At 40.6% G+C, this 27,116-nt stretch overlaps 1 protein-coding gene across 3 annotated transcripts; it reads left to right on the forward strand.

Annotated features, from left to right (window-relative positions):
• The first annotated feature begins 486 nt into the window (after positions 1 to 486).
• sgsm1a (small G protein signaling modulator 1a) lies at positions 487 to 26,323 on the forward strand. Of its 3 annotated transcripts, XM_058071169.2 has the most exons (25): positions 487 to 583; positions 698 to 741; positions 7,164 to 7,239; positions 12,133 to 12,295; positions 12,384 to 12,536; positions 12,616 to 12,683; positions 13,233 to 13,378; positions 13,588 to 13,725; positions 14,631 to 14,755; positions 15,808 to 15,875; positions 15,957 to 16,120; positions 16,945 to 17,080; positions 18,002 to 18,131; positions 18,522 to 18,586; positions 19,604 to 19,749; positions 20,655 to 20,783; positions 20,846 to 21,028; positions 21,304 to 21,375; positions 21,533 to 22,465; positions 22,552 to 22,676; positions 22,999 to 23,081; positions 23,150 to 23,259; positions 23,403 to 23,499; positions 23,812 to 23,979; positions 25,022 to 26,323. In XM_058071169.2, the coding sequence occupies exons 1-25, from the start codon at positions 529 to 531 to the stop codon at positions 25,108 to 25,110; spliced, it is 3,666 nt and encodes a 1,221-aa protein (XP_057927152.2). In that variant the 5' UTR covers positions 487 to 528; the 3' UTR covers positions 25,111 to 26,323. The 3 variants fall into 3 exon arrangements, with proteins under 3 accessions (XP_057927152.2, XP_057927153.2, XP_078645892.1); XM_058071170.2 differs by lacking the exon at positions 21,304 to 21,375; XM_078789766.1 differs by lacking the exon at positions 7,164 to 7,239 and having other exon boundaries at positions 524 to 583.
• The last annotated feature ends 793 nt before the right edge of the window (positions 26,324 to 27,116 follow it).

The following is a 27,116-nucleotide window of genomic DNA, read 5'->3' on the forward strand; positions in this document are numbered from 1 at the left end:
GGAGTCCACAACGCAATACAAAGGGTCGGAAATTTTGCAAAATTGGTCCCCTTGTGACAATGCCTTGTTTGTTTACAAAAGCAATCTACAATATGTCTGTTTTTGGGGAACCTGGAAAATGACAAATCCGCTTTTTTGGATCATCTATCCCAGGGGTCAAAAAAACAAAAACATGCCTTTCAGATTAACTGGCGACTTCAATTTGTCCATAGATATTAATGTGAGTGCGAATTATTGTTTATCCATATGTGCCCTGCGATTGGCTGGCGACCAGTTCAGGGTGTACCTCGCCTTTAGCCCAAAGACAGCTGGGATAGGCTCCAGCATACACGCGACCCTAGTGAGGATAAGCGGCATGGAAAATAGATGGACGGATGTTATGGTTTGATGTGTATGTATTATTGCATTCATGTTACGTGTATATCCGTTTTCTACGGTATGGAATGGTGCCTGTCTTTTTAAGAGGCGTGTCTTCAGAGGGAGGAGGCGGAGTCGTGAGCCACTTCTGAAAGTCGCAGGTCTTGTTTGATGGGAGGTGCTGCGCGCGGAAGGACCACTGGATCCATGGCAACAATCATGGCAGGTGGGAGACACGAACATCTCAATTATTAACACATTTACCTCACCGTTGAGCTCAGAAATACTACTGAAATTTGGCTTTACGGTAAAATGTCATATGTTTGTTTTGTCTCGTTAGAAGCTGAGACACGCCAGAAGCTGCTGCGTACCGTCAAGAAAGAGGTGGGTGTTTTCAGCTTAGTACAAAACAATTTCATTTTTAAGCCAAGTTATGTGCCTTCAGAACCTGGCTCGACACTTTTGACTGTATTTTTGTTTCTTCTGTTGTCACCACGACGATTGTTAAATGTCGTGTTGAATGCTCCTTCAAATCTTACAAAGTACAATCTTTTTCCATTAAGATTTTAACTGGGGCAATAATAATGATTATTATTACAGTCTTATTAGTATGACACTAATGGCAGTACGAAGGGGGTGGAGTGTGCGGGTGTTTGTTGAGTTTACACCAAAGGAAACTGCAATCTTTTGTCAACCAAGACATTTGGTTGTTTCAGTGGGGCATACGTGCGTGTGTACGTGCGTGCATGGGTGTGTGGTAATGATGTACAGTGGAAACAAATATGGAAGTCACTCTGTTGATTTGTTCAGCTTTGTCCTTCCAGTATCCCTCATCATCATCATCATGTCAGGTCACTGCAGTAACACACAAAAACATACTCAAAACAAACCATACATAATTGTATTTTAATTAGCCTTTTATTCACATATTTTTCCTGTCCTCTGCCACAAATATTTAGTATAGTGAATAGTAAAACATAAGTAGAGTTCAATGGAAATGTATACAATCAATGGCGTATACAATCCAATGCATTGTGACTTTTTAACGTACATACAAGACTTTGGTGTGGACAGTATTTATAAACTAAAATAAAATAAAAATACCAGCTCTAGCGATATCATACTGGGCAGCAATAGGTTTCACTTCCACTTCTTTGCTCATCGTTAGTTTTCCTCTACCAGCATGGCATCATAATTAAAGGCTGAAGAAAAAATCAAAATCATTTTAGATTTCACTCAGCTGAAATCTCATGAGATCTGCTGAAGTCTTGCATGACATCATGAGTGACAAGAATCGTACTGTTTTTTACTCTTTTTAGTATACTGCGCATCAAACTCTTTGTAGCTGCCAGCAATTTGCAGTAACATGCAGTTAAATAAAAATCTATACATCTGAAACTGCAATGAAATGCAGGTATTGTCTTAAAAGTCAATAGAAATCATTAGTGACATGTAAACAGGTTTATTAAAAACAATTATAGTACCAGTAAACCAACATGGACACAAAGTAATGCAGCACACTATAAAATTAGCTGAAACAAATGCTATTTCAGGATGCCAAGAGATGCATTAAATTGGTCAGACAGCTCCTTGGAATTGTAAAACAGCATCCAAATTGATTTTTGTTTCTCTCAGAAGAGTAAGTATGAAAACTAGAATGGCATCTAACTAAATCAATACCATCTTGGCACTTGAGTGTCATCGGCATTATTGGAGCTGGAAGCATTTGTTTTATTTTGTCTGACTTATCATGACATGATGTTTCGTTCATGTCCGGGGCTTGTGTGTAGCCACTGTAGAATACTGCATATCTTCACAACGTCTCTGAATGCATCTTTTGATTGCCTTATATTTGTATTTTACATAATTTAGCCATGATTTTTGAAAATTCTTAATGGCCAAAAATAGATAACATTAACTTAATCACCATATCATCAAACCCATTCACGGAATTGTAAATGGGAAATGATTTGTAATGAAGGCTGACTAAATGACTAAATGTCATTATGGCTTTAGCAGAGGTTGGAGTTTCCCTGTGTTTGTTCTTCTAAGGAGCTTCTCGCTTAAGCTCTTAATCACCTTGTTACCATGGAGATTCCAGCATTGACGTCCTTATCTTGTAATTAAAAAAAAATGAAACAATTTATTAAATTGTTGTAGTCAGGGGTGATTTTCCTGTCTTGGTTTCACTTGGATTGGGACTACTACATGAATAATAACATTTTTTGATTGAATAAAATTATGGAGGTGTACCTTATGAGCCGCAGCTGATAGCACATGTGGGTGTCCCCGATTGTCACATGTTTTTCTCATCCGCCTGGTTATATACTTTCAGTTCACTCAAATGCACTGTCCAATAACGTGTACCATTATCCAGAGAGCATGGCGTGTCTGAGGCAGCAGAATCAACTTCTGGCACAAAAATTGGTTTGAATGAGAGCGCCGCAGCTTTCAAATAAAACCACTCCGTCTCACTATGTGTTCCACTGATTGTGCTGCAGCCTGTTATTTTCTGTGCACGGACACAAACACACGTTTGTTGCCAAAAGGAGAGAGGCTGGGAGAAAATGATTAATAAACATACCAGTCTCCAGTCTCACTGTACTGTCTACTGCTTTGTGTCGTCAGTTTAAAGACTGCCTGCTTGATAAGGAGTAGCTTCAGACATCATAGAAATAGCAAATATCATCAAACCTTATCATTGTCGTAGATACCAATGAAGATTGTTATACTGATTTAGGTGAAATAAATATTGGTTTGGTATGATGTGTGATACGGTTGTAGTGGGAGAATGCCAAAGAAGGTATTCCGCTTATATTAGGTTATATATCACTTATAATCAAACTGAATTACAAGCTGCCGCTACTGCGGCAGTTTAGGTAATGCCTTCTATGATTAAAGATGCACTGTGTGAATGACAATGATGGATGCTTCTCTTTTGAATTAAAATGGAAAGCAGCCTCATAGATTCTGTAAAATAAGGCCAAGTCAAGATTGATGTTGCGCAGAGATTGCATTGTCAGCTATTTTCAGTTTGGTATGTGCTTGCTTGGGCTTTGTGGTGGACTTATGTTCAGTGCCTCATTGTAGTATGATGTTTTTTCTTTAGGAAATAGTTATTTATATATTGTCATGCAGCTGTACAATCAGTAGTTGTTTGCAATAGGAATGAGCAGTTAATGAGCAAATGTATATGGGTTTACCTGCTATTTTGCTCTTGGTTTGCTGTTTGTCGCAGTCTCAATTATAGGGTCTATATCTGTACGTAATGCATATATAAAGTACATGCTAAAACATACGCTTGAAGGGCCGAATAATTTTTGGTGGAGTTTTGAATGCAGGAGCAAACTTTATTTTCTAATTCAACATGAATTCACAGTCTTAACTGCAGCAAGAGGAGAGAGTCCAAAAAACGCAACAAAATGGTTCTTCCTACTGCTTGAACCATTTGGGTGGCAACACCCTCAACTTTAATAGTTCCGAGGTGAATTACTGAATGTACGAACTCCCGAGCACAAAAGGCAACAAAAGCAAAACCGTAAGTTTAGTTGAACTTTATTCTACTATTTAACAATACATTCACCATATTTTTTCATTAATCTTCTCCAACAAATCGATCTTCTGAATCATGTTTGATACAAACATCTTCTGTATCAAACATGCCGGGTTCCCTCTCATCATTGTTGGAGTCACCCTCGCTGTCAGGTGGCTGTTCAGCGATGATGCCGGCTTTCACCAAGGGGCGAGCACGAGCGAATCAGGAGAGGAGTTTAATGTCAGCTGATTGATGTCAACAAAGTGACATTTACGCGATCGACCCCAACTGCCTTGGTGATCTACCGGTGGCTCGCGATTGACGTAATGGGCACCCCTGGTCTATAATAGTGTCCACAGTCCATTTGTCACAGAGACTGAACTGAGTCAACAATGCATGGATGCTCTGTTTGGGCACTGATTTCCACGGAATGATACACAGGCAAATGGGCTAGTCTGTTTTGCCGTATGATAACCAAGGCTTTGTATAAAACATACATATTTTCATATGAAAACAGGGGTACCACTGTAATTGGCCCACCCCTTGAGTAGAGGCTTAACACGCCTGTAACAGCCACCTCAGTGATTAATAATGGAAGGTTGGATGTTAATGGATGGTTCTCCTTTTTTCTTGTCTGTGCTATTGCACAAGTGAATTGGAATAGCCTGCAGGTCCTTTATCACTTTGACTGATGCTTTCAGGGTGCACTGAGTTGAGAAGCCTTATTTATCACACTGCTGCAACATGTATTCATCAAGCTGCCACATTGGTTTATCTGAGAATTTGACTGTAAATAGAAATAGATAAGTTAAGGTGGCATTTTACTTTAGTTTTAGCACTCTTAAATTGTCTCCATAAATACTGAGTGATGCCAAAATGACATCTCAAATGTCATTTACACAACAGAGCTACACTGAGGTTATTATTTGAAGGACTGCTTTCATTTGAGTTCCTCTCAGAGGTAGTAAACTTATGTACTGTGCAACATGTGTCGTCTCCATAGCAACCTGCAGGCTGTCTGTGTTTGGACACTTTTCCATATGAATACTTCTGAGACATGATCCGTGTCCCAGATAAAACAGATGAGAAAATACAGCTGCCAAAATTCAATGAGTCTACATCACCGGGCTGATGAATTAATCATGGATGTGTGTTTATGGGTATTGTAGCATGAATCATTTTTGTTGATGCGGTAGATACCGATGCTGCTCATGCAAAGAAGCCAAATGTGCATAATGGCAACTGATTATATACTGATGGATGTCTTTAACCGAAATACATTTATTCCCTTTCGCTTGTTTTTGTTTTTCCTTTTTGTAGATATTTTTTTTAATCCAAAATAAAGGGTACGGCTGCTTTTATGTCCCAAACATTCTTTTAGCAAATGGGGCAGAAAATACAATCTTTATTACATATTATAATGCTTCTATAATGTTTGGGTGACTGAGTAGCAGGGGGGCTATACTCGCTATACTTTCTTCAAGATTGGCAGACATATTAGTGTCTTTTTTCATGCTTGAATGGTGCCAGCAACTCGGTTTGTACAGATAAATAAATAAATATCAAGTTTTCAAAATTGTCGTATTTTAGGCCGGAAAAAAGGTCTGTCCCTGAGATGGATGATTCTCCCCTTGCTACAAGCTTCCCACAAACCACAAACCTGCAACATTCAATCTTTATATTAAAATGTTTTGCATTTTGCACCCTAATGTTTACATTTTGCACATTTTTATATTGATATTTTAGCTGTAAATTATGTGTAGTGTCAAGGGTAGTAGCGAGTAGTGTGTTTTGATTAAAAAATGGTCAACCCTTGAAATTTCCTGTTATTTGGGACTGTTTAATTATTTATTACACGACTAGCACTTAACAAAAGCTCCTGCGCATAGAAAACCTGGGCCACAGTTTTCCAACCTGTACAAAATTAATTGTTCCTAAGACAGCGTAATTGCTGCAAACAGTTTTAAATGTAAACTTTGTCCATGCATCCATTTTCTACACTGCTTGTCCTCACTCGGGCCACGGGTGTCCTGGAGCCTTTCCCAGCTGTCTTTGGGCAAGATGGCCACGTATATCTTGGACTTGTGGAAATACTATGAAATAATTTTTTGTAAGATTTTGTTCGAGTGGTTTAGCACGCAGTCCACACAGCTAGGAGACCCGGATTCGATTCCCTACTCGGGCATCTCTGTGTGGAGTTTGCATGTTCTCCCTTTGCGTGCATGGGTTTTCTCCGGGTACTCCGATTTCCTCCCACATTACAAAAACATACATGTTAGATTAATTGGCGACTCCAAATTTTCCATAGGTATGAATGTGAGTGGATAGTTATTTGTCTATATGTGCCCTGTGATTGGCTGGCGACCAGTGTGGTGTACCCCGCCTCTCGCCAGAAGACAGCTGGGATAGGCTCCAGCATGCCCGGGACCCTTGTGAGATTAAACGGTACAGAAAATGGATGAAAAAGTTTCGCAGTTTTGATCTGTGCTTGCCATTGAGGGGTAATGGTGAGTCTTGTAGCCAAACCAGTGGATCACTGAGATAGATGTGGATTGTAAAAAAAATGGGACTGCAGGAAGAGAGAGAATATTTGTTAGTGTAGGAAGTGAATTAGACATTGCATGATTACAGCTGTCTATGCAGCCCTGTGCCCTGGTTCATATTCCGCATTACAACTGAAGAACAGTGCTCGCGTAGGGACATGTCGTCATGGTGATTGATTTATTAGGTCTTCTTAACTAGTGTTCCTTAGCTGTTGTCAGGACAGCGGGGACACGGTACATCACCATGACGACCAATTATGAGCTTTACCTCGTGAGCATGCGTATCTCACCTTGTTTTCTTTTTCTTAACTTGGCCTGAAAACATGTCGTCAGGCTTTGATCTAACCCAATCAATTGCTCCCCCAAAGGTAGAAAAGAGTTTGACGTGGACACTTTTCAACCCTATTTTACTTCCAAACACATGGACTGTGTACATACCACTTTGATTCCTTGTCCAAATCCTTTGGGTGAGAGTTAGTGCCTCATACAGCAACTTAGCACTCATCCCACTCCCTTTTAACTTGTCAACCACGCTTCTCCCCAAAGTGTCTCATTATTCTACCTTGTCTTTTCTGTTTTCTTGGGGGGTTTTTTTGGTCTTTTTTTCACACCCCTGTAATTACTCAAAAATGTATTTATCACTGGCTCATCAAGCCCCTCAGAGAGCGTGTGTGCAGCTGTGGCATAGTAATGAGTGAGTCATCCAGCATCTGCCTTGTCATTGACAGGTGAAGCAGATTATGGAGGAAGCCGTCACCAGGAAATTTGTTCATGAAGACAGCAGCCATATTGTTTCCTTTTGTGGTGAGTTAGCAAACATACAGCTGTATCACACCCATGTTTATTTAGCCTGCTATGGAGAGGTCCTTCCATTTACCTCTTTAAAATCTTTCCATAGGATCACCTGTTCCATGCTCTAACTGTCGCCATCATAAAACTTAAATAACTTCATACAAGTGCAAAAATAAGTTAATCACTGTTTTTTTTAAAGGTCATAATCAATGTGTTTGCGTGTTGGTATGATGTTGTTATTGTTGGCCCGTTTTGTTCCTGTTATTAAAGGGGACCTATTATGCTAATTTTACAGAGCAGCTACACATGATAACCCGCACAGAAAGGTTTCTAGATCTTCCAGATTCTGCGCCTCTTTCTGCAGTATTTCCATGGACTTCCTGCTTCCCACCCAAACGGTCTGTTTAGTTTACTCCAGCCCCTGCCCTCCTTTAGATACGCCCACTCCGCTGTGATTGGTCATACTCCCAAGCGCTCCCGAGGACCTCTGAATACACAGGTTTGCGTTTATTGAGTGCAGGCAATCTGCAGCCCATATAAGGAAGTCTGGATTGCAGTGATGTCATTAGAACGCGGTGTTAGAAATAACTGCAGCGGGCAGATCCATTCGAAACGTCTTTCACGGCTCACTTCCAAATGTATCTTACACTTTGGCGTGGTTTAACATGAAAATACATTTATGGATCAGAAAAATAAAAGAAGCATAATTGGTCCCCTTTAAATGTAATATACTTTAGGACTGAGGACTACAGATGATAGCCTTTTTGGCTAATTCTGGCATATTAACAGAAATATTTGTTAATATGCCCTCTCCCTGTACATATGTAAATAAATTCAAAACCCGCAGTTTGCCGAACCCCGATCAAGTTATGTTACATTGCCTGCTTTTTCTTGTTCGTTTTTTCTCAGGATCAGACTGTGTTTGCATATGTGCGTGCATACAGTGGACATGCGTGTGTGTGTGCATGAGCAGTGAGTGATTAATCCCACTCCCCATTTTCAGGCTCAACAACAAATCTCATTCTATTTAACTCGGAATTGTGAAGAATATAGACATTTGTTTTGTACAATCAGTTCCCTGAAGCATATTGATAACATGAGGTGGTGGTGTGTTTTTTTTGTAGGAAAAAAAGTATTTGGATCAAATAGCACCTTTTTAAGTGGTGTATGTTTCCTGGACCCAAGACCCGAGTTCAATTCCACCCTCTGCCATCTCTGTGTGGAGTTTGCATGTTCTGTCCCGTGCATGCGTGGGTTTTCTCCGGGTACTCCTTTCCTCCCACATTCCAAAAACATGCTAGGTTAATTGGTGACTCCAAATTGTCCATAGGTATGAATGTGAGTGTGAATGGTTGTTTGTCTATATGTGCCCTGTGATTGGCTGGCGACCAGTCCAGGGTGTACCCCGCCTCTTGCCCAAAGACAGCTGGGATAGGGTCCAGCACCCCCGGCGACCCTTGCGAGGATAGTGGTAGAAAATAAATGAATGAATGTTTCATTAACATTTTGGTCAAATTCCCAATTGTATGATCTCAAGAGCTTTCGACTATAGAGCTTTCCAGCTTTCGGACTATACAGTCGCCTCCACAGTATTGCGGTTCAATTATCACTCCTTCACTCTATCACGTTTTTTAAAAATTAATAAATAATGCCTTTTTTGTTTACTATGGCATATTATTATAATGGACAAATGTATATGTAGTATTCTGGCCACTAAGCATCAGTAATGTTACATTATTGACACTTTACATTAGATCACAATTGTCTGGCATGATAGACTGAAATAAGTTATCTACTCAGTTATCTATTCAGTGTGGAAGTGGTATGTTTTTGGCTTCTTTGTCCTTCTTGTCGTTCTGTTTTAAACCCTTTCTTAGGTTTAGAATACAGTAAATAAATTGGAGGCTAAATTGAAGGAAATTCTGGATCAGCAGCAATAATACACTTTTTAGTAGTCATTTCAAGTTGTTGTTTTTTTCCACCAAATGGTGCCAGTGAAACATGGTGTTATTATTGTGTGTGAGAACCACACAGCCTATGTACAAGCTGTGGGGTTCAGACCAAACAAGATTTATTTGTGGAGTTCACAGTGAGTCATTTGAAGCTCAGACTGCACAAACTGATATGTTTACTACAGTGGAGCTTCTAAGTGCCCTACAGTTGACTAGATAAGTGTCCAGGGTGTGTGCCGTCTGTCAAGTCAGCTGGAATAGACTGTAGATCCCCAGTCACCATCCATTTCAGCTTGACTTTTGTTTTTCAAGTCCATTTTTCCCAATAGGAAATGTAAATTGAGTGCAATCTGTTCCTGAGTCATACACCTGCAGCCCTACAAACATTATTAGTAATAATAAGTAGGAATTATAATACAATTTAATTAGAATTCATAATTATTAGAAGAATAAATATTAGCATTAAAATGAAAACAAAAACATACTGTGCCTAATTTGCTGGTTTCAGTTTCAAGTTCAGTTTGTACAGTACAGATAAATAAACAGACAGTATCAGTTTGTCAATAATATTTAAACTTGTGGTTGGGGTGCAAAAATGTTTGTCTCCCAGCGGTGGCATGACAGAAAGTAATTGGGAACCTTCAACACAATTATTTTGGCCTATGTTGCATTTAAAAGAAAGCAGGACCAGATTTCACATAAATAATACATAAGAGGCTTATTTTTTGATTTTCAACAGTATTCAACTGAAAGTGAATAAAAACTAAATGACCTGTCAACTCTCCATCGGTGTAAAAATATAATCACATGCTTGCAAATAACAGACATATTGTAGATGGCTGTAATGGTTCACTGTAATTTGCCACCAATGGGGATATATGAAAGTTATAATTGCCTATTCCCCAACAGGTGTCAGAACAGTTAGGACTTAGCTGTGGTCACTGTGACATTTAATTCAATCTAATCCTTATTTCACACCAATGAACACATTTTAGGAGGTGAAAATGCACTGGAGATCTGCAAGGAAATGAGAGAAAATGGCACGAAAGAGAGCCAGTTTTGCTGCAAAGTGATATGAAAGACAAGGATGCACAATAATATATCCACTGAGAGAATATACATCCTGAGAGGAAATGAACCTCATAAATTGGTATTGGACATCCTAATCATCAGGCTGCTCTCTTCACATCTCTTATTACAGTTTATCTTGAGGCCATCTCTTTTTACACAACCCTTTAGTGTGTTGTATATTTAATGAAACAGTTTTTGGTTTTGTGTTTAATAGTGTCATCAGGTTTCTTTGCCCTGAGTATGAACATTATCCCTCCCCAGTATGAGCATTATCCACTGGATATCTTAAAAGCCAAACTGGTCAGTCTTTCCTCGATGTCATTTATCTATTCTTAATGGAACCCATGCAGCTGGCAAAAACCACTCTTCATGCTGCTTTGTTGTCAGCCACCTTCCTCTTCCTCATCCTTTTGCCATCTCACGTTGGATCTTGTTACTACCCTCTTTGGGTTGTGGTCTGTGTAGACTACATTTGAACAACTGGAGAATGGGAGAGGAGCTCAGCCAGCTCCCTCGGGAGCAATTAGCTTCCACCATCGTGGCTACTTTGATGCACCACTGCAGGAAGGCAGAACCATCGAGACGCAATGAATGGAGCGTGGCATGAAACTAAATGATGTGACTGGTGTTAAATGGCCCCAGATTAAATTACTTAGGGTGGTATTGTCGATACACTCAGTGGTTCCACTTTTGGCTCAGAAACTGAACTGTGTATCTGTCAGAAGTTATACTTGACAAAATATATGGTTTTGTTTAATACAGTAAATAAACGATTATATATCATCACAAGAGGTTGCACTTTGTCTTGCTGTGTTGATGCTAGGTAACAAGCAGCACAAAGAGACAACGAAGAGATGAGCTCAAGGTTGATGCAGAGTAGTTTATGAAGGAATAATTTGTATGAAAGTGACACTTTCATTGGCGACATTAAAGTTAAACCTTGCTTGGAGCCACTGTGGTTGCAGCGGTGACAGAGAGAACCACTGGTGCAGATTTACAGAACGGCAGGATGCAGGAGATGAGAAGCTGTGTTTGAAGCAGTCAGAATGATGGAAACACGGATTGTGATGCTGATGAGTCTCTGCCCCCCCCCAGCCCCCCACACCCACCTCCCAGCCTCTGCTCGCTTTTGCCTCTCTAAAGCGCCATCGCTCTATCAACAGGGGTTGTCATGGTAACCATGGCCTTCCATGTGACCCCATGTGAACAGAGCCATAGGATTAGTCCTGAAGAGAACTCAAATGTCAACACAGCTCCAGGCGATGCCACGTCAGCCTGCTAGCAGAGCCTGCTTTTTTGCTTAGTCTAGTGATTGTGAAGTATGTTATCATGTCATCGATATAGACTGGCTACATCAAGATGTTGGATAAACTGTAAAGATTAATATGTGGCTGCAAGACGAATTTCACATTTCCTTCAAGTGCTTGGAAATATTGACATTGCTTACAATTTATGTTATTTTTCAGGTGTCAAATTTTTACTTAACTAATGTTAAATATATTCTAATAAAACTGCAGTATAAATTATACATTTACATATACCCTGGTAGCAATGCTAACAGTAACCTTTTAGGTCCAAATGCCACTTGCACAGTGGAAAGCCTTTGTGTATGTATGCATTTTATTTAGTTCATGCAATAAAATAAAAGTAATTGAAACACCTTGATTTACATAACAAGTTAATCCGTTCTGTTAATTTATATAGGGCATTAAACCTGTTGCAAAGACGATGCATCTGTGTTTAGTGGTATTTTGAATCAAAACATTTAGCATTAATATGAAGGTCTTCTGTAGCCTTGTGACAAAAATTAGAGACTTATTGTAATAGGAACATACCCACTTGTGTGTACTTTTTAACAATCTGTGTTGCGGTGTCCAAACAGCTGCGGTGGAGGCTTGTGTTTTGCATGGGCTGAAACGTCGAGCGGCCGGCTTTCTTCGAAGCAACAAGATTGCCGCCTTGTTCATGAAGGTGGGCAAGAGCTATGCCCCGGCTGAGGAGCTGTGCAAGAAGGCCCAAGAGCTGGAGCAAATTATTGAGACTAAGTGAGAGATGTTCAGAACATACAGTAACAGTTTGCTGTTCATTAATGTGATCATGTTACGCTTGGTTACTTGTGATGTGTTCTTGCAGACGAAGCCAAAGTTTACAAAGCCAAGACAGCCTGCGCAAAATGCCTCGTCTCCCCAGCCTTACTCCAAAGGCCATCAAGAACCTCTGGATCCGGACAGCTCTGTTCGAGAAGGTGCTGGACAAGATTGTCCTCTACCTGGTAGAAAACAGCAGGTGCTTTACAAAGAGGGAAATGTCATGCCATTTATCTCTGTCCTCTTCAACCGCCTTCTTTGCCTTATCTGTCTTCTAGTAAATATTACGAGAAAGAGGCAGTTCTAATGGACCCTGTAGACGGACCTATCCTTGCTTCTTTGTTGGGTAATTTGTGACTTTATAAGTTTGAGTACTTAATACACTGGGATTTTCTAACAAACATGGATGTATTTGATGTGTACATGAGAGTTTGGGTTACTGGTGTTCTAAGGGGCGGCCTGGCCTTCAAGCTGAAAGCTTTTGTATTCACCCTTCCCTGTGGTGTTAATCATACCTTGACTGTTAGAGAAGCTGGAAAGTGCTTGTGTGAATCACATCTCAGCAGGGACCTTGATTTCAATATTAATCCGACTTAATACCTTTAGTGCCCACATTGACCTAATCTATTTCCAATCTCTTTTCAATTTTTTTTCTTTCATAAATACAGCCAACAAAAGATAAGTGCAGCCTAGTTTGACTCTCACAGTGTAAAACTGAACATAATTGTCTTTGTTAATCCACCATTTACATACAGCTTTTGTATTGAATCTTATCAGGCTTTGCCAGGGTACATAATGAAGAATGTATTTAAAATCCCTCAAGAAATGATGCACATCATTTTACAGCTAGATGCACGTTGTTGTTATTTAAAACTGTGTCTCTCCACCATGACAGTCGGACCTTGTGCATTGGAGTACACAAAGATGAAGACAGCCGACCACTTCTGGACTGATCCCTCAGCTGACGAGTTAGTGCAGAGGCATCGCATCCACAGTGGTCACTGCAGGCAGGACTCTCCAACTAAAAGGCCTGCATTGTGTGTAAGTGTGCGTCAGATTTCAATTATTGTGTACAATTCAGTGCACAGTAGGTGTGAAGCATAACATGCAGTATACTAATACAGTATTTATATATATATATATATATATTAGTATGTGAAAAGAGTGTATTTGTGCTTTAAGCAGTGCTATCTCTCTCCTCATTGAATTACTTATATTTAGCCTAATATTGAGAAATGTGAACGTCACAGATCCAGAAGCGCCACTCCAGCAGCAGCATGGATGAGCGTCCCTCTCCGTCGCCATCAGCACGCGAGTACGTGGAGTCACTTCATCAAAACAACAGGGCGACGCTGCTGTTTGGCAAAAACAATGTGCTGGTTCAGCCGGTAAGATTTTCCTCATAAAGTTTTGCCAGTAGAATAAAAGTATATCTAATCTAATCTAAACTACCGTTTTTTTCCGGACTATAAACCTATGCACTTTTTTTCATAGGTTGGCTGTTGCTGAGACTTATACTCCAGAGCGACTTATAAATGAAAAAATATCTATAATTTCAGCCACAAGAGGGCACTCTAGACTTTTGCACCAATATCTCCTACTTCTTAACAATTCAATATTTAGAGTAGACGTTAGCTTACAAAGACAACTGAGAACGATGATGAAGAAAACAAAACAGTTACTATACTTAAAACTATAGTAACTGTCCAGTCTGTTCATGTTCATGTTTATTTTTTTATTTTTTGTGTAGCTGAATAACCATTGTGTTAGCATATCTCACACCTATTCAGCCTGTTGGCTATTCTTTTATTAATATTGGAACTTGCCTTGCAGGATGACGTAATGTCTGTTTTGGTCAAATAGCTTACCCACAAAAGATGCGACTTGTACTTCTGTATGTTTTTTTCTACCTAATTATGCATTTTTGGCCTTGTGTGACTTATACTCCGGAGCGACTTATAGTTCGGAAAATACGGTATGTTATACTATACGATATAGTAGCAGGGGTCGGCAACGTTTACTATCAGAGCCTTGGGGAGAGTCAGCTATTCCCCGCTGCTAGGGCAGCCACCAAAAGGAGGCTGAAGAGCTGCGGGTGGCCGACCCCTGCGCAACTTTCATTCATTCATTCATTTTCTACTGCTTATCCTTCTAATAATAAAAACTTTGGAATTAATATTCTGAAAGATCTAATTAGATGAGTGCTTTAACCAACAGTCTGTGTGCTATTTTATCAATATAACCACTCTAGTAAATCATTGCAGATTTACTTTTTCCCCTCAAATGTTTTTAGAGGGATGACATGGAGGCTATCCCAGGTTACCTCTCTCTGCATCAGACAGCTGACCTCATGACACTTAAGTGGACACCCAACCAGCTCATGAATGGTTCCGTAGGGGACTTGGACTACGAACGAAGGTGACGATGTTGATATGGTGTAGAATGCAGATTCTGCTGTAAGTGTAAAACGTGCACACTTGGGTGTATCTGAATAATGCAGTGTGTGTGGCTAGCTGTATCCTGCCTGTAAACCAAATTTCTCCCAAGGGAGACAAATAAATTGAACTGAACTGAACGAAAGGGCTCTGTATGCAGAGTAAACATAGCTCATCTGATTAGGCTTATTTTCAGCAGACAGGCAGCCTGCAGGTGGTTTATTGACAGAGATGCTGTCGATCCATCTAGCAACAATGTTATATATATATATGTGTGTGTGTGTGTGTGTGTGTGTGTACATACCTGTTTTTCTTTTTTTTTTTTTTAACCACTAAGCTACTTTATTGCACTGTACCTTTTGAACGATGGAGATTGTGAAAAGGAGGTGAAGAAGCGTGTGCAGGCAGGATGGAACAGGTGGAGAAAAGTATCAGGCCTGATGTGTGATAGAAGAGTTTCAGCTAAAATGAAAGGAAAGGTATCCAAAACTGTGGTGAGACAAGCCATGTCGTTTGGTCTAGAGACAGTGCCACTGAGGAAAAGACAGGAAGCAGAACTGGAGGTAGCAGAGATGAGGACGCTGAGGTTCTCATTGGAAGTGACCAGGATGGATAGGATCAGGAACGAGTACATTAGAGGGACATTACATGTTAGAGGCCTTGGACATAAAGTCAGAGAGGCCAGACTGAGATGGTTGGGACATGTCCAGAGGAGAGATAGTGAATATATTGGTAGAAGGATGCTGTCTTTAGAGCTACCAGGTAGGAGGCGTAGAGGAAGACCAAAGAGGAGGTTTATGGATGCAGTGAAGGAGGACATGAGGGTAGTTGGTGTGAGAGAGACAGATGCAGAAGACCTGGTTGGATGGAGGAGATTGGTTTTCTGTGGCGACCTCTGAAGGGAAAAGCCCAAAGAGAAAGAAGAAGAAGAAGAAGCTTTGTGCCTGCTTATGTCTTTGCACAAGCTTGACTTTTTTTGCATTTAAATACAAACTTCTTTTGCTGCTAAGTCTCTTAATGACTCTGTTTACGCAGTGTGTACTGGGACTATGCCATGACAATCCCTCTTGAAGAGATAGTGTACTTGCACTGCCATCAACAAGGTGGGTCCAGGCTAAATTTCCAATTTCCTGCCATTGAAGTATATCGGTAACATTTAATTAAATCCCATATGTCTCTTGCAGTCGATAGTGGGGGCACAGTGGTGCTGGTCAGTCAAGATGGCATCCAGAGACCTCCCCTTCGCTTCCCTAAAGGAGGCCACCTGCTCCAGTTCCTGTCCTGTCTGGAGAATGGTTTGCTTCCTCACGGCCAGCTGGATCCGCCGCTCTGGTCTCAGAGAGGAAAGGTCAGCGCCTGAGGTCATTCCTCCTGATGCATTCAAATGGCTTGTGTTATCCCATGTCACAGACAAAACACCCTTAAGTACTCAATCATTTGCAGCACATCAATAAATCAATAATAGATAGCCTTTCAAAGGCTAAATCTGTGGCTTAATGTTCTCACTGCACCGCCACACATTCTTGATTGCGTGGAGTGTTTTGTCTGCAGGCAAACGGAATAATGGAAACCGCCCACGCCTGCTCAGCGACTATTAATAAGCTTGCGTATGCTGGAAACACTCGTCATCTTACATTCATATAGATGAATGATTTATTCTTCTGCCTTTGTGTAAACTGCCAAGAGGTTGCATTTCTCATAACTTAACATGAATTAGTCCTGATTTTCCTAATAAATGCTCTTCCTTCCTGGATGATCCCATTAGATTTTATGGCAAATAATGGCATCATATACAAATTATGAACAGTTCAAATATCCCTGTTAAGCTTAGAAATGTGCTGTGTATGCATGTAGGGACTGAAGCTGTAATGTCAAAGGTTCATCTGGATATGGAGCAGTTATTTAAACATAACATTAAGAAAATCCCATACTACATTACACAAGAGTGCTTATTAGGTTAGATTTTTTGTGTTTATGTAAGCCCTTATTACGTTTTGCTCCCTTGATGCAGAAGAAATGTTGCTTCAGGATGAAAACTCCTTTAATTGTAATGACTATATATTGTAGGCCTCCATTATTGATTACCAAGTTAACAAATGCTTTTTCCTTGGAGGAGGTTTGTGTTGTTGTACGACTCTTGTGTCTCTAATTTAATGTTATTTGTTACTGCAGGGCAAAGTCTTTCCAAAGTTGCGGAAGAGGCTTCCTCAGGGGTCAGGGTCTACAGACTCCGTCTCAGATAAAGAAGAGGACGAGGCCACCGACTATGTCTTCCGCATCCTCTTTCCAAATAGCCTATCAGATTTTGGTGAGATGGTTGTGTTTTTAAAACAGAAATTGTATTTTTCATTGTGATTTTTCATGCTAGAGAGGGAAAACTTTGGACATACGTATGTTGCGTGGACGGTCTCCTTTTAAGCCAAAGTCTCATTGTGTCCACAAGAGTTCATGCAGGTATCTGGAGGAACCTGTCTCATTTCCAGAATGCCGTAACACTATCACAATTTGTCTTGTCTTGTCACTTTGATTGACTTCCATTCCCACCATCCAATATCCTCCTGAAATGCCTTATGCCTCTGGCCATGCTCAATAATGTGTCCCGGTATTAAACCCCCACCGCCTCACTCTGACAATCCTGTTACCTTGTGTAGACACCTTCTTAGATGCATTACGACAATGTCGCCTTCGATTAGCTTGTGTATTGACAACTGATGGATTGAATATAGGTCTTTAGCAGGGAATGGCATTTACTTGCTGGATTTCTATTGCTCTTGCTGCCTTCATGCTGTATTTCAAGTTGGTTTCCAGTCTTTAAAGATGTGCACATCCAGATTGCAAACAGTGTAAACCAGGGGTGCCCAAACTTTTACCACAGAAAAATTTAAAGGAAATCAGGGGCCACATTTATATATTTCTATTTTATAAAATGAAAACTCAATCTACATATATTCAAAGCCAACGTTCATCCAATTTTTACCGTTTGTTAGTATTTAATTTTATTTATTCCATATACCACGGGCCAATAATAAACAAGCTGTGGGCCGCAAATGGCCCCTGGATCGCACTTTGGACACCACTGGTGTAGACCGTTAAGAATCTCACGGTCTTCCTGTACTGAACAGCATAATTGTATCTTAGCTGAAACGCTTCAATCATCTCCTGCTAATATCCATGCACAGGAAGCAATTTTGTGTTGATTGTGACGGTAATGATGTGCGGGCTATTGCAGTGACTCCACCAGACTTGATGGATCAGGGCTCTGCAATGTGGCATCCCAGTCTCAGGAAGTCCTCATGCTCGTCTTGCTCCCATGGTAGCCTCTCCGATGGCTCCGCACCTAAAGGGTGCAACCACGAGAGGTGAGTGAGTGAGAGATAATCATGTGAAAGCTACAGATAAGCTTTGGCTTTGCTTATAAACCAATTAAGGCTTGCAGAGACACGATCACTGGCTGGCTACATTTGTCCATGCAAAGACAACAAAAGTGGCTGCTGGGGTGGACAGGAAAATGTGTGACATTTACCCCAGTGGCATGACAATGTGTGGGGACAATAAGATAATAAGCAGATAAAATGGTAATGGAAACAGTCAGGTTATTGTGCTTGTTTGCCCTATATGATAGCTGTGGTTAAAATAAATGAATACCCATTGGGGGCATTGAATTGCTAACAACTGCATGTACTAAATATGCAATTTCTAAATCTATATACAGGATAAGAACTGTGATGCTGTTTTCTTAATTCCTACAGGACTCCTCTAAAGCTGCTGTGTGACAACATGAAGTATCAGATCATCTCACGGGCATTTTACGGCTGTATGTGAACACCTGCACACTATTTACTGTTTACAGTGGACTAACAAATATACTCCTTTTAACTTGTAATGCTAAATCCTAACATTCTGTTTTCTGGCAGTTCCAGTCAATTAACAGTGCACAAGCCCCTGGGTTTAGGGGACATATTGGACCATCATTCTTTAATAATAACAAAACGTGCATTTCCTGCCAAAAGGATTTGTCAAAATGAAGCACTCCTTGCTGCTTGGCCAAAAAGAAAATTCCCAAATACTGTGTATAAAAAAGGTAAAAACCTTAGACAATTACTGTAGGGATTATTATGACTCACCAGACAATACATTTATTTTTTTTTTATTGTTATTACTGTTGTTAGTTGGGAAACTCATATTAAGATGCAATGGGAAAAGGCCATATCTTGTGATGAGTCCAAGCAGTTTTTTAATCTGGGCTTGATTTACTTACTGTAGGGCAACTCTAAATTTAGCAATGTTGCGTGCCCCCAAAATATTTGTCTTCCCTGATGGCATGGACAGAGTTGAACATGCCAGTTGCAGGATTAATGTGGCTCAAAGTGAAAGAGTTGTTCAGGCACCACAGAGAATCTCAGAATCTTGAGAATCTTTGGGGTGGTCTAAGGGAGTCTGGCCCCCGTCAATCATTGTGGATACAATCTCTTAGAATTTATGCTTCTCTGAATAGAAATACATGAGTAACATTGCATTTGTGTGTATTTAGCTTACTTGGGGTGTGAGGTTAGCATATAAATGTGCAAGAAAAGAAATGAATTGTAGACATGTTTCTAAATGTGAGGCACAGGATGTTTTAAAAGATGATTATTGTATTCATAACGCTCTGTGCATCCCTTCTAGGACTCATAAAAAGCTCTTCTGGAATACAGAATGTTTTGTATTATATTTGAATTATGAACAGTCTACAAAGTACATTGGTACACAACGTCATTCCCCGGGTACACTAAGTCATTTCCACTAGCCTTCGAAGAAGAATTAAATTTTTTATTGTTGTGTTTTCAACTAGGGTTGGCATACTGCCGTCACCTGTCCACCGTACGCACTCACCTCTCGGCTCTTGTCAATCACACTATTGTGTCAGCCAGTGTACCATGTGATGCCTACAAAGGACTCACTGCAGATGTGTGGCAGATGTTCCTTCAGGACTGCACAGTAAGCATTGCATGAACTTAACATTAAGCACTTCATGCACACAAACATGTCCCCTTGCAGCGTCCCCCCCCCCCCCCCCCCCCCCACCTCACTTGCCACTCATCCATATTCATATTGTGCTAATTGTGTTGCTCACATCATTAGTTTCGCAGCAGTGTGCATGAAGTGTAGCTAATGGCTCTGTCAATGTCCAAATCAGGACTGTACATCAGCTCCATGAATCTTACACATGTTTTTGACTCAGGAATCGACTTATTAAAATGTGAAATCATATTAAAATATTAATAATGGGAAGAAAATTAATAATATGTTTTGTCACATTGTGGCTGACTATGAAACACTTGCTTTTATAGCTTTTTGAGTCGAGTGTGTGACGTCACATCAGCTTCGTGAGCAACCACTACTCTCTTGAAGTATTTAGCTTGTTAGCTTCCTCCATTGCAAATGAATGGTGGTAGTTCAAGAGAGGAGTGTTATTGTAGCTGTAGGGGTGAATGAGTCCGAGACATGCATGAGCAGAAGTGCTGCGGCGAGGCAGACCTTTACTCCCCACCACGCCCCCAAAATCCTATATGTATGTGTACTGGTGCAGCAAAGCAAGAAGGACGGGCACCCCACATGCACACACCCCAACCCCACCGGAACCGAGCGAGACGGAACCGAGGACGCACCAATCCAAGCAAGTCACTATCCACAGGCCACACTCCAGGCCAAGCTGACCAAGAGGGTTTGTAGATCGAGGAGTGGTGTAGCGTCTGCTGGTGCCAACACAAGAGTATTATCCAGGTTTCAGAGACCTGACCAGTAAAAATGCGTTTCTGGAACGCAGCAAAGCCTACTAGGGTCAAAATGTACAAAAAAAGCATGTTGGCAGGTCTGATATATATATTTTTTTTTGTTTTCAGATTTATAAGGAGCAGGAGCTTCTTCGTCTGGTCTATTTCGGTGGTGTGGATCCCTCACTGCGTAAGGAAGTGTGGCCATTCCTATTGGGGCATTACCAGTTTGGAATGGTTGAAGCAGAGAGGAAGGAGGTGTGTCACTTCCCCCCCTTACATCTTTGTCCACCCTAGTGAGCATTCATATCTTGCTGCAGGTGGATGAGCAGGTGCGAGTATGCTACCAGAAGACCATGCGTGAATGGCGAAGCTGTGAGGAGATCGTTCGGCAGCGAGAGAAGGAGCAGCACGCTGCAGCTTTAGCCAAGTGCTCCTCTGGGGCGAGCATGGACAGTACCAGTTCAAAGATGGTCCATCGTGACTCAACTGTCAGCAATGAGGTGACAAAGGAACTCATACAGTCAGCATTAGAAACGTCAAGCACATTATAATGCCAAGTTAAATAAATATATACAAAGTATATTCAGTGTTGGGCTAGTGTTATTATGATCAGGTCACAATTTTGTTATTAAGTTTTAATGAACGCACAAATTGTGCTTGTGTGACTCTCCTTTTTTAATATGGCCAATGCTCAAGAGCAAAAATACAGTCAGACTAATGCTGATTGCAGATATTTCATATCATCATATTTGGTATTATTTCCTTTATCGCCCAGTCCCGATCCTCCCAGAGTTCAGACAGGCAGAGTCTGGCTCGTCTACAGAGTGACTCTAGCAGCAGCACACAGGTATAAAACTCATATCACACTGCACCTGCAACAACCTCATCATCCAAATCCACTACAACATAAGAGGAGAATAACACTGAATGTTACCTGCTAGTTCTTCACATCCTCCCACACCTTCCCCTGGAGTAGTCTTCTTCCCATCGGCTTGTTTTTGCAGGTCTTTGAATCTGTAGAAGAGGTGGAGCAGATTGAGACAGAATCCAAGAGCGACGGGGCCAAGCAGGTGCCAAAGATGTCCAATGGGACGCTCCAGAATGGGACGACTTCTCCAGACTCTGGACATCCCTCGTCCCGCAACTTCTCAGTCACCTCCGGTGTGTCGGACGGCTCACTCAGCACAGAGGACACTGTTGCACCTGAAGCTGCTCAGAGACCATTAGACAAACCTCCTCAGGATGCGGGGCTGATAGAGCGATTGGAGAAACCTGATGAGAACAAGACTCAGGTTCCACACGTACTGGAAGAGTTGAAGAAGTCAGATGAGGCCCAATGTGAAGATGGTGCCTCTCTCAACATTCAAGAAAGAGAAGTGCCTGATAAGAATAGCATGGAAGTGTCTACAGAATCCCAAGAACAAAGACTGAAAAAGGAAGACAAAAAGAAAAGCGCAGAAACATGTCAGACTGAATGCTTCAAGCTTGAAGACAAATCCTACCTGGGTGAGAAATCACCTAATGAGGTGACAGAAGAAACCGGCATCAAAGAAGTTAAGTCTTTCATAGCAGACAGCAGAGTGTCAAAAGCTAGGGAAGCCTACTGTGCCTCTCAGAAGGCAGAAGCTCAGGTCCTGACTGAGTCAGATGACTCTCCCTCAGCCATTGAGATGGAAGAGATTCCCAAAGCCAAAGTGTCCATTGTGCCCTGGAGCAGGAAGGCTCACTGTGAGCCGTTGTCTTCCTCAGACGACTCTGCCCCTTATACAGATCTGAGACCGGAGGGGAGACAGGAAAAGCCAAGTCCGGAAGGCACAGAGTCCATACTGTCTGAAGAACCAGAGATGGAGAGCCTGTACCCTCACTTTGAGTCCCTGGACGGATGTCCAGATACCACTGAAGCCAACTCTCAACAGTCTGCTGAAGGGGGTTTCTCTGTATGTGCCGCCATTTTGTAAAAGATCTGAAGTTGACTAATTAACCAGTGACTTCAAGGATATGTTTATTGCTTTGGTTCTTTCAGCAAGAGCTTTTAGACTTGTATACGCTGAATCTGCACCGCATTGAAAAGGACGTGCAGCGCTGTGACCGCAACTATTGGTACTTTACACCTGCAAACCTGGAGAAGCTACGTAACATCATGTGCAGGTACAACATTGACAGCACCGTAGGCTTTCTCTAGAGGCAGAGCAGAGCATGTCATTGTCCAAGTATTTTTGTGTCACACCAGATGCTGGCACTGATAACTTTATGTATTTTATTAGTAAACCATGGGATGCTGTAGTTCTGAAAACACTCAAGAGTTGTGGCAATTTGCGTCTTGGCTGTGTTCTGTGTAAAAGGCACATCTGTTACGACTCAGATGCAGAAATTGGGATACCGTCATCCTGGTCGTAGTGTCATTATATTAATGTATTCCTGTGAAATTGACTATTTTTGTAATATTTGTACTTTATTTTTGTAATTACAGCTACATCTGGAGGCACCTTGACATCGGCTACGTTCAAGGCATGTGTGACCTACTGGCACCACTTCTGGTCATTTTGGATGACGGTGAGCCATCACACGAGGCCTTCTGCTTTTGGGCTCCTGCCTCTTATCTGGTTTTCTCTCTTTCTCAGAGGCCCTGGCCTTTAGCTGTTTCACAGAGCTTATGAAGAGGATGAATCAGAACTTTCCACACGGAGGAGCGATGGATACTCATTTTGCCAACATGCGCTCACTGATCCAGGTCAGGCAGCATCAGGCACATCCTGATTCATAAGTGATTCATAAGTAATAGTCGCTGCAAATGAAATTCATTCATTTGCCTCGAACTTCATCCATATTTTCTGCAGAATCCAATTTCTTTTCCATGTTCTGTATTCTGCATAGATCCTGGATTCAGAGCTATTTGAGCTGATGCACCAGAATGGAGACTACACCCACTTCTACTTTTGCTACCGTTGGTTTCTCCTAGACTTCAAGAGAGGTCAATGAAATGACAGTTTGTGCCAATTAGAGGAGAAAGACAGTCTTTAGTCTTTGTATTCATTCATATTTCAAAGAAAAAAAAATTCTCCGGGTATTCCTATTTAAACATACATGTCAGGTTAACTGGCGACTAAGTAGTCCATAGGTGTGAATGTGTGAATGTGTGAATGGTTGTCTATGTGTCCTGTGATTGGCTGACCGGTCCAGGGTGTACCCCTGTCAGCTGGGATAGGCTCCAGCTCAACTGTAACCTTAATGAGAACAAGCTGCATAAAAATAATTGATCTTCTATGACTTTTTTTTCTTGCAGAGCTGGTCTACGATGATGTTTTTGCAGTCTGGGAAACCATCTGGGCAGCCAAGTTTGCCTCTTCTAGTCATTTCGTTCTCTTCATTGCTTTGGCGCTTGTGGAAATCTACAGGGATATCATCCTGGAAAACAACATGGACTTTACAGAAATTATTAAATTCTTCAACGGTAAAACACAATGTATTGTTGCCAACATCCCTTACAGTGCTTCACACTAGATTTCATGCATGTTATTCCTGGTGACTGACATTAGGGCTTTTTTAAAGGACCATTAGAGCCACACTGAAAAGAAAAAAAATGTTAAAAAGGAATTCTTGCAATGTTATGAGAAAAAAGTTTAAAGGGGACCTATGATGCTTTTCCACTTTTCTGACCTATAAATGTCGTTAGAATGTTGTATTATCGTGTTAAACGATACCAAAGTTTCAGATAATGAGGTTCGTGCATTCGGAAGTGGGCCCTGAAAGAAGTTTGGGATGGCTCAAAACACTCGTGGTAAAACTGCCCCTTTGTGATGTCAAAGAAAGGCGGACTTCCTTATGTGTGACCAATCACAGCGGACTGGGCGTGCCCGCAGGCGGGCCGTGGGTGGAATAAATTAAAACAGAGGTGTTGGCAAGAAATACAAAGAAATACAGCTGGAATAGGTGTAGATTGTGGAAAATCTAAAAAGTTTTCTGTGTATGTTATTGTGTGTAGCTGCTCTATAGGAGACCTCAACTCAATACAAAGGGTGGAAAAATGAGCATAATATGTCAGAATTCCTACACTAACCTAAACACACTAGCAAATGCTGTCTTTCTGTCTCTAGCAGTACTCTAAATATTAGTCAGGTAACATTATTAAACATTCTGATTGATGACAAACCAAAGGTTTTACGACCATATGCAAATGAGTGGTCATACTCAGGTAAATGCAGGCTTTATTCTCAAGAAATTAAGATTGTTTTTCTCATAATATTTCATAATTTTTGTTTTTCTTTTCAGCATGGCCTTAATACTTCTTTGCACAACATTGTTAAGTAGTGAAACACAAGAATCACAAGCCAAGCTTTGATGCCTTTGTAGGTGTCTTTTTTCAGCATGGGGTAAATGGATCTGTCCACACTGAACCACACATTAAATGGCAGGATTTGATCTGATGTGCTGTAGGAGGTTTGTATACTGTATTAGACACGAGTGCACTGCTCAACATTGTCTTCTTCTTTCAGAAATGGCCGAGCATCATAACATCAAGCAGATTTTGACCCTGGCGAGAGATCTTGTGTACAAGGTGCAGATGCTGATAGAGAACAAGTGATCGCAGTGGAGGGGTATATATCGGCTTCTATTTCCTTCCAAGTCATCTGTAGCAACACAACACACACACATACTACAAAATGCCTTTACAATCATTGTTTGGAGCCTTGTTGACCCTATCCTCTATGTTATTTGTGTTGTTGACAGATCTATGAGAATATTACACTTGATACAGTAATTGTCAGTATCTGCAAGTACATGTTATGTGTTTTACAGAAAACACTTAAGTGTCAATCTTAATCCGAATACACTGAATCCTGTAGTTTCACATTTCGAATCCAAATTTTAAGCATATTTATGAAGTTGTATATTGTTCATTGTTTTAGCAGTCAAGGTTTACATGATTAAATGATGTTTTAAAAAATATTATCTTCCCCCTTTCTCCTCTGCTCATGTGAAGGAAGGAATGAATGCTTGTTTTTACACATACACACACACACACAGCTGAGATGTAGAGCTGAGTACCATGTCAGCTATTTTATATTGACAGTGTTTTCAGTGTTCTTGAGCTGCCTTTCTGCCAAATAGGATGTCCTTGTTAAGTATGTGTGTGAATTGTGTTCATCATAATTATTTGTGAAGTCATGGTGTAATATTTAAAGACTCATGTCGCGTGCTTGTTCTCTTCCGTTTTTGTTCAGTGAACCACTTTATTTATTTGAATTGCTCCATAATGTCGTTTAATCACAACATTGTATAGTTTGTCTGAGTTTTGTTGCCTACAATATATAGATGATTTTGCTTGTTTACATTGTAAAGATTAAGAAGAGAAAAAGAGTGATGGTTTTACGCGACCAACACAACTGAAAGCTGCACTTAAGATAGAATGCCTGCTTGTGATACAGTATATTTTGAACATTGCAAAAATATGACAAGAAAAGTTGTTGTATTGTTTTGGCAGATTTAAACTTTGACAAATCAAACTATTATATGTGCTTTGAACCACTTGTTGAAAACGGTGTTGCCAACTTTCAAGCTGTTTTATGAATGTGGTCAAATGAATTGCATTGATATTGATGTTTTTTTGTGAATGCTACCCGGAAACCTACTTTCATTTATTGTCACCTTTTATTTGCCAATTTGTTTCATTTATGTTTTCATTCAGATGTTGCTTTTTTTTGAAAAACTGGTATTTTTATTTTGTGCCAAATTCTTAAAGTGTATTGAAAAACTATATTCTGAGAGCTCATATACAGTATATATTAAATGGTATATGTTACTATAACATCAATGGAATCCTCTTCATTTTGATCAACAACTGGATTATTACTCATTTCGGATTTATAATAAAAACAATGCACCTGAAGAGCCATATTGCACATTATGTGAGATCAAAACTTTAAAAAACGCTTTAAACAACAGACTTGAATGTCCTCTGGACCTGAGTGGTGAAAGTATGTCAAAATTCGGGTGCTATGGACCAGTTGGCCAATGAGAGAGCGTCTCGCTGCTTCCGGCTTTATTAGCATATTTCAACATTTGACATATCACAGGTGATTACGTCAATTTGTATCTGTAGCTGTCTGAAAAGTCGACACTGCAACATACTGTGCATGGAAATACAACATTTACTCCAGCCCAAGTCGATGTTGAACTTGTGTGGCTGGTAAGTGGTGAGTCTCTATGGATGAATGTTGGTGTCCATCCAGTTTCTTTACTGCTTATCGTCATTAACGTGTGTGAACACATACTACATAGCAGTAATGAAGCAACTCATTTGATATTTCCCACCTTAATTTACAAATTCAGTTACTGTTACTGCGCTGTAAGTGTAGATTCAACTTTATTAGTAAAAACACAGTAACGGTTACTGAGAATAAAAAGAGCTACAAGTGTCGTCATCGTTCGTGATCGGTCAAATGTTGAAATATGTCAATAAAGTAGGTAGGCCAAATTGGCCAAATGTTGGATATATTAGGAGAAAATTGACAGAAGCAAATTTGATTGGGTGAAAAAGTTGGGAAATATTGGACGCCGGTTGGTCCATAGCACCCGACGGTTTAAAAT

Source organism: Doryrhamphus excisus, linkage group LG3, assembly GCF_037039965.1.
Source record: "Doryrhamphus excisus strain RoL-2023G ecotype Guam linkage group LG3, RoL_Dexc_Guam_v1.1, whole genome shotgun sequence".
In the NCBI taxonomy this organism is placed as follows: domain Eukaryota; kingdom Metazoa; phylum Chordata; class Actinopteri; order Syngnathiformes; family Syngnathidae; genus Doryrhamphus; species Doryrhamphus excisus.